The sequence below is a fragment of the Danio aesculapii genome, chromosome 18 (assembly GCF_903798145.1).
Source record: "Danio aesculapii chromosome 18, fDanAes4.1, whole genome shotgun sequence".
NCBI lineage: Eukaryota > Metazoa > Chordata > Actinopteri > Cypriniformes > Danionidae > Danio > Danio aesculapii.
Window position 1 is genome coordinate 17,806,623 of NC_079452.1, and position 21,474 is coordinate 17,828,096.

Genomic DNA, 21,474 nt, shown 5'->3' on the forward strand with positions numbered 1-21,474 from the left:
TTGATTAAAATAAGAGTTTAGTCATCGAACATCTTTAGGAATAACAAGAAAATACATTTAAACTCATTTGAGGTAAATTGCAGATGAATGTAAAATTACAAACTACTTGTTTTTACTCGTCATATTTTTCCCTAACCCCCCATTCATTCATTTTCTTTTCAGCTTATTCCCTTATTAATCAGGGATTGCCACAGCGGAATGAACTGTCAACTTATCCAGCATATGTTTTACACAGCGGATGCCCTTCCAGCTGCAACCCATCTCTGGGAATCACCCATACATACTCAAATTCACACTCATACACTACGGCCAATTTAGTTTATTCAATTCACCTATAGCTCATGTGTTTGGACTGTGAGGGAAACCGGAGTACCCAGAGGAAACCCACGCCAACACGGGGAGAACATGCAGACTTTAAACAGAAATGCTAACTGACACAGCCGAGGCTCGAACCAGGAACCTTCTTGCTTTGAAGCAACAGCGCTACCTACTGCACCATCCTTTTCCCTAATATATTTTACTCATTTCTGGACTGTGATCTTAAGTTATTTTTTGAGATTAGTGCCAGATTTGGCTTTGGGTCTGACTAATGTAATGTACTATGTATCACAGATCTGTTATCATATGTTACAGTAATAACATACACTCTCACAACACACACACACACACTTATTCACTATGGCCAATTTAGCTTATTCAATTCACCTATAGCTTATGTGTTTGGACTGTGGGGGTAACCGGAGCTCCCGGAGGAAACCCGCGCCAACACGGGGAGAACATGCAAACTCCATACAGAAATGCCAACTGACCCAGCCGGGACTCGAACCAGTGACCTTCTTGCTGTGAGGTTACAGTGCTAACCACTGAGCCACCATGCTACCCATATTATTCATTCAATAGAAAATTAATTTAAAAGAGAGATTTATGCTGGGCACTGTAACAAGGGTTCCCACTCTTTTCTCATGGGTATGGGTGTTTCCCTAGGCTGGGTTGCAGCTGAAGGGGCATCCGCTGTGTAAAACATATGCTGGAAAAGTTGGCAGTTCATTCCGCTGTGGCGACCCCTGATAAATAAAGGGAATCAGCCGAAAAAAAATAAATGAATAAATGGGGATTGGGCGGCATGGTGGCTCAGTGATTAGCAGTGTCGCCTCACAGCACGAAGGTTGCTGGTTTGAGTCCCGCCTAGGACAGTTGGCATTTCTGTGTGGAGTGAATTGGATGAATTAAATTGGCCTTAGTGTGTGAATGTGAGAGTGTATGGGTGTTTCCCAGTGCTGGGTATCCGCTGGGTAACAAATATGCTGGAATAGTTGGTGGTTCATTCCGCTGTGGCGACCCCTGATAAATAATGGATTGAGTCGATGAAATATGAATGAATAAATGGGAATTTTAATTTTAAACTGCAAACAAAAATCCACGACATGCCATGATTTGGACAAAAATTATATCAAATTCCCTGACACTTTCAACAAAGTTTGGAACAGATCTTTTAAAATTACTTGAATTTCCAAAACTCCCATGACCCGTGGGAACCCTGTGTAACTATTTAATTTGTCCTCATTGCATTAGTATGTGCTGCAGTAGTTCACCTGCGCAACAAGTAGCTGAATATCATGTTCAAACGTCTGCATAAGTCTCTGAAGAGTGCTGGTATTTGAAGTGCCTCCTTGACACGCATGAACTTCAGGCAACCTCCGCTGCTTATCCTCAATCTGTGCTAACACCTGAAAAACACACAGGCAGAAACATCAGACCGTTGTGCTCTTAGCTTTCATACAATATGAGTACAAACACCTGCTCCCATTTCTCCCGTACACGCAAGTAAACAGTAAACACACAAACAGAAGTTATTCTCCACAATACCTGCAAAGATGAGCATACCTCAGCAATATCCTATAAACATCACTGTAATAAATTAAAATGCATGCACAAAGGATACTTAGGGAAACTAGAGTTGCATCCCAAATGATACACCATACACTCAACTGTGTAGTGTATGCAACCGAGGCTCATTCTGAAAACGTACCCCTATATACATTTCTGGAGAGTGCCAAATACGTTACAGGAGGTACGTTTTTTTTGCAGTTTTTGATTTCACGAATCCACCAGAGGCTGCTGTGTATGATTTTTGAGATCTCAGATTTCTCTCAAGTGCCAGTCACGCCTGCTGTTCTCACATAAATCCACCAGAGACCGCTGTCTACTGACTGAGTGATCGACTGACCCACCCCTCCCCCTTCACTAAACCCAACCAATAGTGTTTTCAAAAGCACTGATTGACCCGCCCACCCCCTTCCCTAAACCCAACCGACAGTGTTTTCAAAAGGCAATCCAGAAAAAGAAAAGCCCTTGCCTGATTTCTTTCACCTTTTTTAGATTTTACCACATTTTCACCCTGTATTTTACTTGTTTATTAGAATTTTTGGCTTTTGTTTTGTCTTACCCGCTTTCTGGAACCGTTATTCGCAAGACTTAAACCCTGTTGTTGTAATTAACTCCTCTCTGCGTCTCAAGTCCGCCGACGCACATGGCAAGCTAACATGACAAACTGGTAACAGCAGGAAAACCGTCCATATGGAGGTAAGCGGTAAGACGGTCAGCTGGTAAGCGCGAAAAGGAACTGCGTCATACCACCCCATAGCGTTACATAAGTCACAATCTTTATATATAGAAAATGTTTCCCAGTCAATTTTTAATGGTTGCCAAATTAGTGAAATCAATTACTAAACTACCAAGTAGTATATGCAGGGTTCATACACATTTTTACTACTAAAATTCAATGACTTATCCAGGACTTTCAAGTAAATTTTCATGATCTAATGTTTCATATAATGTTTACGTATACAAGAAAAACAATGCATGTTCAAAGTTATTACAGCATATCATAGAACATGCAACAATCTATTTAGTCTAAATTGTGAGAGGCTAAATTATTATATGCGTTTGTTTACATGACAAAACATGTATATTTGACTCAAGAAGGTCCATACTGACTCCAAAGGCAGATACTGATAAGATCAGGGCCTGGTGTGTGGACTTTGGGGGTTTTACGATGTGGTCACATGTTGATTGGTCAGTTTGAATGTCTCAGTATTTGGGCTTTAGTCACACGGTCAAGAAAGATACAAAATAGGTTGTAAAACGCGGCTCTGGCTCTTTTCTTTTCCTGGCCTGTCTTTTCCTGGTCTGCTTTCCTCCTCTGCTCCTCTCCTCCTCTGGAGTCTATCTTCTCTGACTCTACTGCAATCAGGCTAACTTCTGGGCCTGCTCTCTTTGTCTCTTTCTCCCTCCCCCTGTGTCTCTCCTTCTACCTCTGGTAACTTTAATTATACATTTAAGCTGGGTACAATTTATATCATATGTCTTATCATTTCAGATTTGATCATTTTATACAGTTATTTTGTAACTAATTCAGTTGTAACCATAGAGAATTATTGTCATTAATAATTTCATTTTCAAGTATTTGTGAATTACTTCTGATTTAACATCAACACTTAACTGTTCCATATTGTATATGTATATTCATGTATATCCATATTTGTATATATGTATATATCCATAAATGTATATTCATATTTCCGTATAATACAATACAATCACATAATATCAACGCTCTCCCACATTTACAGCTATTAATACTGATATAAGATTGCAGAAGAATGGTTTGACTAGAATGTACAGTTTTTTACCATCAATACTGATAACTTTTTAGTCATTCGGCAGAACTACAGTTCGAACCCATCTCTACAAAATAAATCTTTATATATATATATATATATATATATATATATATGTACAATTTATTTAGATAATGCTTACGCAGCAATAATAATATGAGAGTTTGGCCATGGACAGAAAAGAAGTAAAGACAACTAACACATATTTAAGTATACAGATATTTGTTAAAATAATTTCCATGACTTTTCCAAAACTTTCTGGGTTTTTCAGATTTTCCTAAACTTTTCCAGGCCTGGAAAATACCATGTCAAATTTATGACTTTTGAATCCTGTATATGTCATGAGTACAACCGCATTCACCATTTTTTCAACACATTTCTAAACATAATAGTTTTAATAACTCATCTCTAATAACTGATTTATTTATCTTAGACATGATCACAGTAAATAATATTTGACTGGATATTTTTTAAGATACTAGTATTCAGCTTAAAGTGACATTTAAAGGCTTAACTAGGTTAGTTAGGCAAGTTGGAATAATTAGGCAAGTCATTGTATAACAGTGGTTCTGTAGACAATCGAAAACAAATATTGCTTAAGGGGGTTAATAATAATGACCTTTTAAACTGTTTTAATTCTAGCCGAAATAAAACAAATAAGACTTTCTCTAGAAGAAAAAATATTATAGGAAATACTATGAAAAATTCCTTGCTCTGTTAAACATCATTTGGAAATATTATAAAAAGAAATTCACAGGAGGCCTAATAATTTTGACTGTACCTCTCGGCAGTCTGAGAAGAACTTGTGTAGTTGGTGTGAAGCAGCAAGCATCTGTCCCCGCGTCTCCATCAGCTCCAGCAGGTCGGCCCAGGCCTCGTTCACGCCATCCTTCCACTCAGCAATGGTGGCTGCATCCGTGTGGCCGTAATCTATAAGCTCATCCACCATCTGGTTAACAGCAGTGACCCTCTCCTGCCCCAGGCCGCCTGTCTCAGCTGCAAACTCTGTAAATTTCTCCTGCAGAATCTGAAAAACAGAAAAACAGTGTCAACATGATGGCAGATGTGTTTAAGTGTCCCTATTATTGCTATGTGAAACTTCCTCATTTTGTTTTAAAGGGGTGTAATAGGTTCACATGAGTCCAAGGTAATTATTCATTAAGTCTATCTATCTATTTATCTATCTATCTATCTATCTATCTATCTATCTATCTATCTATCTATCTATCTATCTATCTATCTATCTATCTATCTATCTATCTATCTATCTATCTATCTATCTATCTATCTATCTATCTATCTATCTATCTATCTATCTCTTTTCTCCTGTAAGTCTATCTATCCATCCATCCATCCATCCATCCATTCTCCTGTAAGTCTATCTATCTATCTATCTATCTATCTATCTATCTATCTATCTATCTATCTATCTATCTATCTATCTATCTATCTATCTATCTATCTATCTATCTATCTATCTATCTATCTCTTTTCTCCTGTAAGTCTATCTATCCATCCATCCATCCATCCATCCATCCATTCTCCTGTAAGTCTATCTATCTATCTATCTATCTATCTATCTATCTATCTATCTATCTATCTATCTATCTATCTATCTATCTATCTATCTATCTATCTATCTATCTATCTATCTATCTATCTGTCTATCTATCTATCTCTTTTCTCCTGTAAGTCTATCTATCTATCCATCCATCCATCTTTTCTCCTGTAAGTCTATCTATCTATCTATCTATCTATCTATCTATCTATCTATCTATCTATCTATCTATCTATCTATCTATCTATCTATCTATCTATCTATCTATCTATCTATCTATCTATCTATCTATCTATCTATCTATCTATCTCTTTTCTCCTGTAAGTCTATCTATCCATCCATCCATCCATCCATCCATCCATCCATTCTCCTGTAAGTCTATCTATCTATCTATCTATCTATCTATCTATCTATCTATCTATCTATCTATCTATCTATCTATCTATCTATCTATCTATCTATCTATCTATCTATCTATCTATCTATCTATCTATCTATCTATCTATCTCTTTTCTCCTGTAAGTCTATCTATCCATCCATCCATCCATCCATTCTCCAGTAAGTCTATCTATCTATCTATCTATCTATCTATCTATCTATCTATCTATCTATCTATCTATCTATCTATCTATCTATCTATCTATCTATCTATCTATCTATCTATCTATCTATCTATCTATCTATCTATCTATCTATCTTTTTTCCCGTAAGTCCATCCATCCATCCATCTATCAGTTTATAGCAACTAGCCATGAACTGACCATCACGTGCTCAAAGTCCTGTCCGAGTTCGTTGGAGCTGGCGATGAACTCTCTCTCCGCGATCCACTGCTCCAGCTCGTCTGTCGGTCTGTCTGTCTGTCTGTCTGTCTATCTATATATCTATCTATCGCAACATTATTCTCTGCTATTTAAAGCAACTAGCCATGAACTGACCGTGACGTGCTCGAAGTCCTGTCCGAGTTCAGTGGAGCTGGCGATGACCTCTCTCTCCGCGATCCACTGCTCCAGCTCATCCACTTCTCTGTTGAGCTGATAGAGCCAGTACTGCTGCTCCAGACGAGACTTTCTCTCCTCCACCAAGTCCTTCAGAGACACGTACAGCCTGTCGATCTGAGACTGACGCTTGCTGATCTGCTCGCTGACACACAAACATAAACCTGGATTTCATTCACAGGAAAACATCTATGACATCTGGTATTCCTGTAAGGTGTTATTAAAAACAATGGTAAATGGACTGGCATGTGTGATTGCTTTTAGATTGAGTCAGATATACAGTATATGCATACGACTGTATCATATTTTCTTGTAATAATTGCTGCAGCTTTTTTGTTGATTGTTCATGTTAACTAATAGTGCATTAACTAATGTTAACAAGCATGAATTTGGATGTTAATAATGCATTAGTAAATGTTGAACTATGATTAATAAATGCTGTACAAGTATTGTTTATTATTAGTTTATGTTAGTAAGCATATTTACTGATGAAACCTTATTGTAAAGTGTGACCACTGGGTTTGTATGTAGAGATGCAGTCAGTGAATGTTTGAGTGTGTTTGACTGTAAAGCGACTGCTGATCATTCACCAGTCTGGATGTCCGAGCTCCAGCAGCTGTCTGCACTGCTGAGAGAGCAGACCGATGGTTTCTGCATAGTCCTCGATGGTTTGCTCGAGCGCCAGCTGTTTCTTCAGCAGCTGCAGAGTACTGGCCTCATCCTAAACAGACACGGATACATTCATGCTTCGGTGTCATCAGCAGTGTTTTGCCAGAATTTTTGCAGTATTGGCAAGTATTTCTGATACTAGTAACAGTACAGAAACAACCTTAATCACCACTGTCGTCCTACTGTACCTTCCCGGTCTCTTCATTCATCATGTGCAGCTCTTGTTCGCTCAGCCAGGCCTCCACCTCTGCCACATCAAAGTAGTACTGCTGCGCCTGATACATGGCGTCCAACATGAGCTGCCGGCGCTCCGTCTCTGCCCACAGCGCCTCCCACAGCTGATGGAGCTGCTCCATGCCGGCCCGGATGCTGTCGGCCTCTGGACTGCGGATGGAAGAGATCAGACCTGCTCGCTCCAGAACGTCCTCCACCCGCGAGCGGTGGCCATGAAGCTCTCGCTGAAGAGTCTGAGAGGACAAAATCAGCCACATCCTCATCTCATCTCACAACCACTGTCTTAACTATAGTGAATAAGCTGAAAACGTGTGACAAATGTTGATTTCTGAATAACTTTAAGAATAAGTTGCACTTTTTTTGATCCTCTAGTATTTAGTATTTTACAGAAGATGGGGCTCTAAGCTAGTTTTTAAACAACCGACAGTGCTGTAGACCATTTTTTTTTGTTTGTTTGTTTTTTACAGAATATGACGCTCTAGGGTAGTATTTTACAGAAGATAGGGCTCTTTTTACAGAAGATGGGGTTATAGGCTAGTTTTTAACAGCAGAAGTTGCTCTAGGCTATTTTTTTAAGCATCATATAACGCTCTAGTCTAGTTTTTAACAGCAGACGGTGCTCTAGGCTAGTTTTTTAGCATCATGTAACGCTCTAGTCTAATTTTTAACAGCAGATGGCGCTCTAGGCTAGTTTTTTTTCAGAAGATGGTGCTCTAGGTAAGTTTTTTACAGATGGTGCTCTAGGCTAGTGTTTAACAGCAGATGGTGCTCTAGGTAAGTTTTTTACAAAGGATGGTGCTCTAGGCTAGTTTTTTTACAGAAGATGGCGCTCTAGGGTAGTTTTTAACAGAAGATGGCGCTCTAGGCTAGATTTTAACAGCAGATGGCGCTCTAAGCTAGTTTTTTACAGAAGACGGTGCTCTAGGCTAGTTTTTAACAGCAGACAGTGCTCTAAGCTATTTTTTTTACAGAAGATGGTGCTCTAGGCTAGTTTTTAACAGCAGACGGCGCTCTAAGCTAGTTTTTTACAGAAGACGGTGCTCTAGGCTAGTTTTTAACAGCAGACAGTGCTCTAAGCTAGTTTTTTAAAGAAGATGGTGCTCTAGGCTAGTTTTTAACAGCAGACGGTGCTCTAAGCTAGTTTTTTACAGAAGATGGCGCTCTAGGCTAGTTTTTAACAGCAGACGGTGCTCTAAGCTAGTTTTTTACAGAAGACGGTGCTCTAGGCTAGTTTTTAACAGCAGACGGTGCTCTAAGCTAGTTTTTTACAGAAGACAGCGCTCTAGGCTAGTTTTTAACAGCAGACGGTGCTCTAAGCTAGTTTTTAACAGCAGACGGTGCTCTAAGCTAGTTTTTTGCAGAAGACGGCGCTCTAGGCTAGTTTTTAACAGCAGACGGTGCTCTAAGCTAGTTTTTGCAGAAGATGGTGCTCTAGGCTAGTTTTTTACAGAAGATGGCGCTCTAGGCTCCTTTTTTTACAGAAGATGGCGCTCTAGGCTCCTTTTTTTACAGAAGATGGCGCTCTAGGCTCCTTTTTTTACAGAAGATGGCGCTCTAGGCTTCTTTTTTTACAGACGATGGCGCTCTAGGCTAGTGTTTAACCGCAGACGGTGCTCTAAGCTAGTTTTTTATAGAAGATGGTGCTCTAGGCTAGTGTTTAACAACAGACGGTGCTCTAGGCTATGTTTTAACAGCAGACGATGCTCTAGGCTAGTTTTTTTACAGAAGATGGTGCTCTAGGCTAGTTTTTTACAGTAGATGGCACTCTAGGCTAGTGTTTAACAGCAGACGTGTTAACATAGCATATGTGTTTGGATATAACTCCGTTTTTTGACCACACTTCGTTATTATTATTAATTTATTAGTTTGCTGGAAATTAGAACTGAATTTATAAATAGTTTTGAAACAAATATTTGCGCTCAAACAAACGAAATTAATTATGTAGGCTAATGGATGTCTGTGTGTAGCCTACAACACACATGCAGCAGATGGTCTGTTTTACTGTTTTCTCGCTAGTGAAGTGTTTAGTTTTTCCACATACAAAGGCCGCCATGTAAATAGCAAATGCAGCATGGCGTGACGCAACTGACTCTTAAAGGGAATGAGAGATGAGACTGATTGGTTTATTCTCAAAACACACCCATAACTCATTAAAAGAATAAGCTCAACCCTGTTAGACCATACGCCGGGGCGCAGAGCATATTTTTCTGTCCTTAAAATAGCAAAAGTGGATTCGGACGCAGCCTTAATGCTTTTGCGGCCTGCGCTTTGGACTTTGCACCTAGACCGTTAAAATAGAGCCCAAGATGGTGCGCTAGGCTAGTGTTTAACAGCAGTCGGTGCTCTATGCTAGTTTTGTTTTTTACAGAAGATGGTGCTCTAGGCTAATTTTTAACAGCAGATAGTGCTCTAGGCTAGTCTTTAACCGTACACTCAAATGCTCATGAGGAAGAGCAATTGTGTGTTGGGTTGAGTCATGTAAGTTGGCTTTTATGTGACAAGATTAATGTAAACACATTTCACTGTGAACACCCTTGTGATCTGCTTAAACCTTTCCTAACTTAATGATTATTTTAGCTTCTAGTGGTATTGGTAAGGGAATTGGATACAAGCAGAGTACAGCTGTTTATAAAGCATGCAGCACCATCTGCTGTTCAAATCTAAGCTCATAATCAATTCAAGAGAAAATAGTGATGTATTTTTAAAATCTAAGAACTGATGCAGAAACGATTTCTTGAATGATTCATGAGAATTTTCCCACAAACCACTAGTTTCACTTTCGGTTTAAATACATTTTTGACCTTTTCTGTGTTTTTTCCATACTGTCGTCTTACTTGATTCTTCTTCATGAGCTGCTGCACAGCTTGTAAACTTGTCCCGTGTTCCTGAGTAGTGGCCATTGGAATCCGCTCTTGTATCCACAACTGCGGACAAACATAAACAAAACATGTTTTAAACCACTGTGTGAAATATATTCAAGCTAGTCATTATATTAAGGATGTTACGCCTCATTTCCTCAGTTTCTATTTCACTTAAAGCCAAATATTGAATTCCTTGAATTCCAAAAAAGCAACATTTTCATGACATCCAATAAGTGGAAAAACAGGACCATTGTTGTGCTTATATATTCATAATATAACATTAAAATACACTGTCATGGTTTTAAATGATTTTATGATAACAATGAAGGATAGTTTAGCTTTTCTGTCGTACTTCTGTACATTTTGAAGTATCAATTTGAAGCCAAAGCTCTAAAAATGTATGTTAACCTTATATGTTAGCCTTAGGGCGACACAGTGGCTCAGTGGTTAGCTGAGTGTTCATTACTGAATGTTGCTGCACAGCAAGAAGGTTGCTGGTTTGAGTCCCGGCTTGGTCAGTTGGAATTTCTGTGTGGAGTTTGCATGTTCTCCCCGTGTTGGCGTGAGTTTCCTCCGGGTGCTCCGGTTTATCCCACAGTCCAAACACATGGGCTATAGGTGAATTCAATAAACTAAATTGGCCATAGTGTAAATGTGCATGTGAATGTGAGAGCCTATGGTTGTTTCCCAGTACTGGGTTGCAGCTGGAAGTGCATTCGCTGCATAAAACATATGCCAGAGTAGTTGGCGGTTCATTCCGTTGTGGCGACCCCTGATAAATAAGGAACTAAGCCAAAGGAAAATGAATGATTGTATAAACTTGATTAAAAAAATGAAATAACCAAATTACGTCGGTTATCGGTCATGAATTTCGGTCCCAAATGTGGCCCTAATGTGTACTGTGCCGAACCGCACCAATCAATGGAAACTCACAATTTCATCCTCGATGTCCCGGGCCACTTGGTGCACTTCTTTAGAAGCCAGCAGGATGCGACGTCTCTCTTTCAGAGGCTCAATTAGTCGTACGATTCGCGTTTCCACACCAGTTTGTTTCACGGACACCTTCTCCATCACCTCCCCCTGCTGCGGGATGGAGGCTGCCTGAGCCTGCAGATCTCCAACCTCTTTATACCATTCCTCCATCTGACACTCCATTGTCTGCAAGAGGTCAAAACAACCAATAAGCAGAAGAACGTCAACGGAGGAGAAGAACAGGACAGAAAGGCAGGAGAACCAAGTGGACGTCAAAGAGAGAGAGAGGAATGGACGGAGAAATACACAGTTAAACATAGCACAATAGAGACAGTGGGAAATAGGAGAGGAAGAACACCAGAAAGACAAGAGGAGACAGGAAGTGAGTTATGACATCATCATAAACGTTTCAAACTTCCAAAGAAAATTTGAAGCCATTGGAAATGTTACATTTACAGCAGATTTTTACAGTAGATTAATTCTTTTTTTTAAAAATGAATGTTATAATCAGTAAGTACGCATTGAATTGTTTAAAAGTGAGAGTAAATAAATGTACTATGTTATAAATAGTTTTTCTATATTTATTTATTGAAGATCTACATTTACATCTAAACATTTACAGTAGCATTAAAAAGTTCAAAAGAGATTAAAAGCATTTATTTTATTTTTGGGGGGAAATACATTTGTATTATTCTCAGTATTTATTAATTTGATAAAAATATTCACACTGTTAAAAACATTTTTTTTTCTATATTTATTGACGAATCCTGAAAAATGTGTCAACAATGTATACAATTTGGGATGAATTGTAACACTGATGACAAAAATGGTTTATTTTTATTTATTTTTTATAATAGAGGGTCATGTGACTATCTGATGTATATATATATATATATATATATATATATATATATATATATATATATATATATATATATATATATATATATATATATATATATATACACATATATACATACATACATACATGCATATATACATATATATATACATACATACATACATACATACATACATACATATATATATATACATATATACATATATATATATATATATATATATATATATATATATCTGTTTAAAAAATTTCCCAAATGATGTTTAACAGAGCAAGGGAATTTTCACAGTATGTCTGATAATATTTTTTCTTATGGAGAAAGTCTTATTTGTGTTTGTTTTTATTTCGGCTAGAATAAAAGCAGTTTTTAATAAAAAAAAACCCTTATAAGGTCAAAATTATTAGCCCCTGTAAGCTATACTTTTTCGATATTCTATAGTACAAACCATCATTATACAATAACTTGCCTAATTACCCTAACCTGCCTAGTTAACCTAATTAACCTAGTTAAGCCTTTAAATGTCACTTTAAGCTGTATAGAAGTGTCCTGAAAAATATCTAGTCAAATATTATTTACTGTCATCATGGCAAAGATAAAATAAATCAGTTATTAGAAATGAGTTATTAAAACTATTATGTTTAGAAATGTGTTAAACAAATCTTCTCTCCGTTAAACAGAAATTGGGAAAAAAATAAACAGAGGGGCTAATAATTCAGGGGGGCTAATAATTCTGACTTCAACTGTATATACTGTACATGCACTTTAAAAAATATCTGTTAATTAACAGCTTCTGTATTTTGTGATTCACAAGCCTTTTCGCTTTATTTACAATTTTGAATAGATTATGTGTGTGTTATGTCTGCTCTGTTGACTTTTGATGTTAAAAATTCTACTCTACAGGTTAACAAAGTGACTTTTATTGACATTTTAGTAGTTTGAGACTGGATGAATAATATAGAGAGTCTGTAAAATAACAGAAAAAAATGTACTGGCAGTTTGTTACCAGGTTTTTGTACCATAGTTTACAACACAAACACAGACAATATTTTACTTTAAACGATTAAAAATGTCAAGAAAAGTCACTTCTCAAACTTTTCAACATCAAAAGCTTTTGGAGGAAAGATCAAGATCTCATAATGCAATTTAAAAGCATAAATAAGTGAAAAATATGAATCACCAAATGCGGAAAACTCTTTATTTACTTTTTTTATATAAATTTTTTATTTATTTATTTTTTTTCTATAGTCATTTTTACTGTATTTTGTCAAAATAAATGCAGCATTGAATAAAAATGGTTTCTCAAATACATTAAAAAACCATTTGAAAAATCTCAAAGTTTAGAACGGTACTGTTGTAGATCCAGTGGATGTAACACATTTGAGAAAGATATTACATAAATTATGACAGTGAAGTAAATTACAGTAAATGACCGATCAAAACTCATATATCAAAGACTAATTAACAATAATAGGATTTTAAATTGTGACCTATTATTACCGACATGCCATAGTTACTGTCATTTTGAAATGAGAAGCAGCAATTCTTTTACTTCAAGCACAGTTGACACTTAAATCAAAATACACTTGCATTGCTTTAATATCACTGATCTTTCACTAGTATCACAGAAATGCAACAGAACATTTTAAAAAACAAAACTGCAATGCATAATTCAATAATAAATACCAAGTAAACAGAGAGACAGAGAGCTAACTATTTGAAATAGCAATATGTGTAACTAAATAAAACAAATGTTTCTTTAGTGACAATTTGAAATATGCTGATGTATTTAAGGACAGGAAATATAACACAATAAAAACCACACACTCCCATACGCACACACACACACACACAGGCACCTCATAGGACCAGTCAGTCTGCAGTGACCACAACCTATGATGCACAGATGAAATATATTCTGCTGGAGACTGATGGCGATTTAAATGGGCTTTATGTAGAATTCAGAAAACATTGTAATTAGCGACATCGGTGGTCGTTCAGGGAACTGCAGACAGCAACTTACTGCTATTGTATACGACTGATGTAGCCTTTTGTACGAAAAGAACACGATGTTGAAGTTATCAAGTGCAATATTTACTCAATGCTTTACCCTAGTCTAGATCCTCTAGTCTAGACCCCAACTGTGTTCACTGACTGACCAAACGGAAACACACAGAATTATTTCATAATATCAGCATTCATGTAAACCTGGCTGGTTATGTCTTAAGAGAACTTTGGGGCAATCAACTGTGTAATATTATATTGGATATTTTAATGTTTTATTTTTAAACACTTCATCATTGGGATGTTTACAAGGATAGAAAGAGGGGGATGGGATAAAAAAAGGTCAGTGAACCGGGACTCGAACTTGTGACACCCCAAATGCCATATCGCGAGGCTATTGATGCAGACAATATTGGCTTATTAATGTTAATAATATAAAATAAAGAGAGAATCACTCACTAATTTGAATGTATTAGTTTTTACTTGAATGCTTCTGGTAAATTGTTGTTTTAATTTTAATTTCTTATTACTTTAGGGGCCGATCACACTGAACATGCTTTGTGTGCTGAGAGACGCATCTTTTGAACGGTTTACTAACGGCCGCCAAAGTCCCTTTAAGGCTGTAAAGTCTAGATCAGATATCCGGCCAGCCGGAAGTGCGATATGCACATTAATATAGCAGCATTTTTTTATGACACTGTATAACAATAATTAAGACTTTTACAGTACTGTGACGGTTGGGTTTAGGGTTGGGGTAAGAGTAGGTGTTAAAAAATACAATTTATTGCGTTATTTAATAGATAAAATAAATAATACTAGGTACAACTACTGTTTTTATGTTACTGTGACGATTGGGTTTAGGGGTGGGGTGGGGCTAGACGTTAATAAAATACAATAAATGAGTAATTTAATAAATAATAAAAATAATTCTCGTTAACTTCCGGCAGCAAACGTATCAGATGTAGCAGCAACCCTTTAAGGCAAGTCATTTCACTCGGTGGCCATATTTGAAACCACTCTCGGGCAGCATGCTCGGGCATTCTGTTTGAATGGGGAAACATCAAATTCTCAAAAATTGCTAGCCAAGCTTACCATTGAATTTCATATTAGCAATCATCAATAAAATTAAACAACTGTGTCTTTAGTTTCATTTCTAAACATCCAAATCACACAAAATCTGCAGAAACTCACGTCTGATCTGAGCCCCTCCCACAGTGAATCGTCAGTCTATAGTGATTGATGATTGAGAAGACGGGCTTTATTCACCATATATCGATCGATGATTGGCTCCTGTACAAGTGGGCGGAGCTTTATTCACCATATTGACCGTTACACTTTTCCCCATTCAAAAGGATACGAGTCACATGTCTTGTGTGTTCTATAGGCCGTGAGCTTTTTGTGCGCTGCTTATGCGCAGCTCTCGTTTTGACTGCCTGCTGCGCCTCACGTTTTGCACGCTTTGCACTGGCAATTGAAATAAATTCAACTCTGATTGGAAAAAGCGTTACGTCAGTTGCGTCTTTTTCATTTTCCAATCGAATGAAAGCAGAGGCGGGGTTTCCGTTGAGGTGACAGCAGTGTTTGTGTTGTCAAAACGACTACGGAGACTTGATAGAGGACAGACTAGTGGTTACTGTTTTGAGTTATCCAGAGCTGTATGACTTCACAAATCTTGAATATAACAATATTATTAAATATTAAAATTATACAATATCAACAGCAACACTCGCAGCACAATACACAGCTTATTCAGTCGTTGCCTAGCAACATAAGCGCACATTCCTCGCGTTTTTGTTACATAAAAGTGCGTTCAGAGTGATCGTCCCCTTTGCATTTATTCAACTGTTTTTAATAACAAAGTTAAAGAATAACAATGGAGTATTGTGATTATTAGTATGTTAATTATTAATAATACATTTTTTTTAACATTTCGTTTATTGAGCATGTTATTTACTGAAGTAAATTTTTGTTAGAAGTATAAGCTGGAAAGTAAATGACATTTGTAATTGTATATACTTTTTGTTCTCATAACAGGTTTGGCTCAGATTTGACCACTATCGTGTAAGTATTCTGACTATTTATTTTACGTGTCACAGAATAGAAGGTCAAGGAAGTCTTAACGTCATTTCTATTATGCCTTTCCTAGCAGAAAACACAAACAAAAACGTCCCACATTCTTTACATAGTCATTCTACAGCTTTTAAATCACTGGCTTTCCATCACCTTGTGTTAATGTTGATTTTGAAGTATCGCATTAGGAAACTCTGAAGTTCTGAAGGAAATTCAAAGTTCGTTAATTTGCAAAAAAGTTTTTATGCTCACTTAAATTAATTTGCCAAATAAACTCTGACCTAGCGAACATTACATCCATGTGACCAATCAGCTGTCTCCGTTATGCTTACCTTGTTTACTATTGGTTGCTAGGTTACCAATACTACAGCCAGCCACTCTAACAACTTGATGGAAACCCGATTCTCGTGTTTTTTTTTTTTTTGCTAACCTTGAAAAAATTTTAAAGGATTGTAAATGATTTAAAGGATTGACACCCAGCTACTAGTTACACACCGGTAATGAAAAAAGTGATTAATACATACAAATTCTTACATATAGCCCATTTAAAGAAAGTAAAAGCAAACTGAAAGAAAGAAAGCAAGAGAGAGAGGATGTGTGCAAATAATGACAGCGAAATGAAGATGCTACAATACCGCTGATGGTGATGAGGGTGGAGTGACGTGGAAACAGAGCTGAAACTGAACTCAGATCAGCTGAGAGCCATGGCATGCTGTCAGAGAGGAGACACTCATACGGTGGACACTGATGACGCTCATATTACCAGTAAACGCAGCAGTGGAAAACAAAATAAAAGTCTTCGGCACAGGAATCGGAAAGAAATAAAGATCAAATTAAAGGCATGTTGCAAAGCAGCAATCTGAAAAATCAAAGCAAGATCTGGAGGAAGTGATGCGTGATCTGAAGGCCATGTGCTAGGGCTGCACAATATTAGAAGAATAAAACATTGACGTTTTGTTTTTCTGTGATATGAATATGAATGAACAAGATTTAAATAATCCAATGTGGGAAGAATTTATACTTTTACATTGATTGGGATCCTTTTGTATATGAGTGCATCTGCATAAATTATACTAAACAAATTACATCATAAGGCCTTGATCACACAGAATGTGCTTCTTGCATTGAAAGGCGCCTCTTTGCTATGGTTTACTAATGGCCGTGACCGTTTTGCCATTGCACTCTGTCATGTCTTTTTACATTGTCCAGTCAAATGAAAGCATAGGTGGGGTTTTCCGTTGAGGTGACAGCAGTATTTGTGTTGTCAAGATAACTACAGAGACTTTTAAAGATGGAGGCGAGACTTGTGGTCACTGTTTCGAGTTATCCAGAGCTGTATGACATCACAAATCTTGAATATCACAATATTATTAAATATTGCAATTATAATGATATCAACAGCAGCACAATAGGCAGCTGATTCAGTGGTTGCCTAGCAACATAAAAAGCACAGTGCACTGCCTTTTTTCTTGTTATTAAATAAAAGCAGTGCGGTGCAACTCACATTCTCAGAATGATAAAGCGTGTTAGGGGCCGATTACACTGAACGCATTTCTACATTCCAAAAACGCTCTTTTTTATGTCGCTAGGAAATGACTGAATCAGCTGCGTATTGTGCTGTGAGTGTTGTTGTTGATATTTTTATAATTGTAATATTAAATAATATTGTGATATTCAAGATTTCAGAAGTCATACAGCTCCGGATAACTCGAAATCTCAAAAGTCTCCATAGTGGTCAAGACAACACAAACACAGCTGTCACCCTAACGGAAACCCCGCCTCTGCTTTCATTTGATTGGAGAATGAAAAACACGCTTGACATAACGCGATTTTTCCATGTTGACTTTGATGACTTTTTTCAACTGCGAGTGCACAGCGCGCAACGGCAAAAAGGCGAGGCGCAGCAGGCGGTTAAACTGCGAGGTGTGCAGGGCGCATAAGCAATGCGCAAAACACTCTCGGCCATTAGTAAACCATTCAAAAGATGCGCCTCTCAACGCAAAAAGCATGTTCGTTGTGATCGGCCCCTGAGGCTGCATGTCCAAAGTGTTTTTGCACTGCAGAAACATGAGCGCTGTTCTAACAACGTTCAGATGTGAACATTTTTGCAGCGCAGTATTTTTTCAGTTGGTTGCTTTGATACAGAGTTTCCCCACTGTTCCATTACAAGTCTTCGAAGTCTTAAAGGTCCTGTGAAGGGCTTTGAAAAGTGCATTTTTTATTCTGTTTGACGTAATTTCAACTAAATAAACTAAGAGAGGGTGGGGCATAGAGTAGCTCCTCCTTTTTAAAAAAAACAGCCAATAGCATTTCGTTTTTTTTTTATCAAAGCTCTTCTAGTGAGGGTGGTAAAGATCAAGCACATCTAATGAAAAGCAAATAAGAAGCGTCTTGAGGGGGGCGCGGCATGTCAGATACTAGAGAGCATTCGATTGGTCAAGATTTGATGAGGAACTGAAGTACGAGGTGAAAAAAAAACGTTGATCGATTTAGGCGGAAGTGACAAACTGCAAGCTTTGGGCTATTTATATCGGTTTTATATGTTCTAAACGCAAATTTTGTCACTGTTGTGGAGCGCACTAGCTTATAGATATCCTTAAAACTAACAGACCGAAACTAACATCTCATTCATTCATTTATTCATTTTCTTTTCGGCTTTATTAATCTGGAGTCGCCACAGCGGAATGAACCACCAACTTATCCAGCATATGTATTACGCAGCGGATGCCCTTCCAGCTGCAACCCATCACTGGGAAACGTCCATACACACTCATTCACACACATACACTACGGACAATTAAGCCTACCCAATTCACCTATACCGCATGTCTTTGGACTTGTGGGGGAAACTGGAGCACCCGGAGAAAACCCACGCGAAAATAGAAACGCCAACTGACCCAGCCGGGGCTCGAACCAGCGACCTTCTTGCTGTGAGGCATCCGTGCTACCCACTGCACCCCCGTGCAGCCCAAAACTAACATCAAACATTTTTTATTTACATTTCACGGGACCTTTAAAAGCGTCAGCACATTATTTGTTGACAGTTGTGTAGCATTGACCCGGCTAGCTCAATAGTGACACTGATGGGTGCTGCGTTTTTCTGAAACTGAAAAAACTAGCAAGTGTAAAATGCCCATTTAACGCCCTACTAGTGTTGTCATGATCCGGGAATTAAACAGCGCTGATTTGCCATTGTGTTCACGTGCTCAACAGAAATGACTGGGATTGGCCATGAAGGTCATCATTCATCGAGTGTAACCACAGATACAGGGACACTAGAGCATTTTAAAGCCACAAAGATCAGCTGGTCTGTTTTTAAGCTGACATACGAGCGATCCGCTGATGAATCGACTGACCTTCGTGGCTTTAAAACGCTCCAGCGTCCCTGTATCTGTAGTGAACTCATGACCTTCACGGCCAATCACAGTCATTTCTGTTGAGCACATGAACACAATGGCAAATCAGCGCCGTTTGAGAACACGCTCAACAGCGCTCAAATGTTAGCATTTTTTACATTTCAGTACCGATTGGTATCAATTCCAGTATTGTAACAACACTAAGCCCCGCTACGCTGCAGGCGCTCAAAAAAACGCGGCGCTACCATAGATAACAACAGAAAACATAAGCTCAGCTTGAGAAAACACTTCAGTGGACACACAGCCTAAATGAAAACAATAGAACTAAAATACACAATAAAATAGTCCACAAATCATATGTTCTGATCTGTGCTTCCTGGTAAATACTCCCAAATGGACATCGCAGGTCCTGTGTTGTGACGTGCAGATTCTCAAATTGCTGTATCGATGCTGAAATGAGATATTGTGCAGCCCTACCGTGCGCGTGTATAGGAAAGAGTAGGGACCTGCAGTTTCTTCAGCTGCTTGTTGACGGAGGTCAGGTCCTGGCCGTAATCCACATGTGCCAGCTGGTCCTCGAGCCGCTCCAGTCTGTGGTCCAGGCTGGAGTAGCTCTGCACCAGCAGGTCAGCCCGGTTGGCCTCAAACAGCTGCCGTGCTTTCTCTTGCGTGGTGCTCTCTAGATCCTGCCAGCACTCGCGGATCTCCTCCAGCTTCTTCTTGACCAGCGCGCTCAGCTCCGGCTTCTCCTGCATTAACCGCTGGCCCTCCTGAAAACACAGAGGAAACCATCAGTGTTTAAAGGTCAAAACCTTTAAAGGGCTCCTATTTTACCCCTTTCACAAGATGCAAGATAAACCTTTGGTGTTTCTAGAATGTGTCTGTAAAGTTTCAGCTGAATTACCTATTAGATTATTTATTATACAATGCAGAATATGCCCATTTTGTGCTCAGAGCAAAGTGTAGCTGTTTTTGTATCCTGTGCCTTTAGATGCGAATGAGCTGTTTCTCCCTGCCCACCGCTCCGACATGCCTGTCGGCTTCTCCTGCGTTCTAAACAGCAGCTAGTGTTAGAGACAGACATGGATGAAGCAGAAATCCAGCTCACTAATTAAAAATACCAAGCAAGTTTCAAGAGTTCACACTTAGATATTGTTTGACAAACGTTAGCAGGTTTGGCATTCTGTCCCGGGAGAGAACCCTGAGCTCGGAGATAGTTGAGCCCAGGGCTCCCACCTGGTCAATAGAGCATGTAAGGGGAGTACGAGATCAGGTGGTTCTCGAGAGCTCCCAGTGGTAAAGGAGGAAAGGAGGAGAAGGGGTGGATGGGGGGTTTCTTCGGAAAAACGAAGGTAAGGGAGTATATCTAGCTAGGCTACTTATAGTGAGTTTGGATTAATCTGATTGGCTAAATAATGATTGTAGATGGGTGACCAGCTGCAGTCAATCATATCACGTGCTCCTCTCGAAATTAAGCTCACATTGGGCTTTTCCTCCCATAGACTTCCATTCATACGCATGCGAATGTGTCAGACCGGAAACGCAGGGTCATGCGTCAAGTTTCGAAGTTTGCTGCGGTGCAAAGTTCAAGCTTGGGGAACTCTGACCTGCGAAATCGCATCACCTGACTGCGTGAGACCAATCGAGGATCAAAACAGGACCTCTCTGTACTGAAATTTAAAACATGGACCAATCGCTGGCTTTTTAAAATGTCTTATCATAGTTTAATCCCGCCCCTTTTCACAGCGCCGCACGACAGAATTTGGCACACACAAACTCTGGTGTGACCGCAGCTTTAGTTTGTGAAACTTCACTTATTTGATGTATTTGTGGTGAAGTTTATCCAAGCCTTTCTGAAATGATGAGACACACATAAATGCCGTTCCTAAACCAGAGAGCAGTGTGGGCGCAGGGGACTGGACACTGGCATAAAATAAACTGATTATAAAATTACTAATTATATAGTAGGATAAAGACAGAAGATGAACATGATTATGAAGGTGTATAATTAATATTTCTTGTATAGTTAATTATTATACGTATCAGTGTGATGCACTTAAGAAGAGATAATCTTGAACATTTTTAAATATTATTCAACAATAATAAGTAAATCATTAAAATAATAATAAACTAATTTGAAAAGGAGAGGGTAAAAATTATCTATTACCCAGTTCTGTAACAGAACAACTCTCTTTTTCTGTCTGAAAAACATCTT

General features: G+C 38.3%; 1 protein-coding gene across 5 annotated transcripts in view; it reads right to left on the bottom strand.

The window, feature by feature from the left end:
- The window catches only part of LOC130245295 (spectrin beta chain, non-erythrocytic 4-like), a 131,916-nt gene that overhangs the window by 20,004 nt on the left and 90,438 nt on the right, over positions 1 to 21,474 (bottom strand). For all 5 annotated transcript variants that reach the window (XM_056477940.1, XM_056477938.1, XM_056477942.1 and 2 more), the window contains 8 exons: positions 19,766 to 20,029; positions 10,931 to 11,155; positions 9,971 to 10,060; positions 7,091 to 7,369; positions 6,824 to 6,954; positions 6,174 to 6,378; positions 4,462 to 4,707; positions 1,593 to 1,727 (listed from right to left, as the gene is read on the bottom strand). In XM_056477940.1, coding sequence (XP_056333915.1) covers positions 1,593 to 1,727; positions 4,462 to 4,707; positions 6,174 to 6,378; positions 6,824 to 6,954; positions 7,091 to 7,369; positions 9,971 to 10,060; positions 10,931 to 11,155; positions 19,766 to 20,029 — 1,575 coding nt within the window. The remainder of the gene's footprint in view (positions 1 to 1,592; positions 1,728 to 4,461; positions 4,708 to 6,173; positions 6,379 to 6,823; positions 6,955 to 7,090; positions 7,370 to 9,970; positions 10,061 to 10,930; positions 11,156 to 19,765; positions 20,030 to 21,474) is intronic.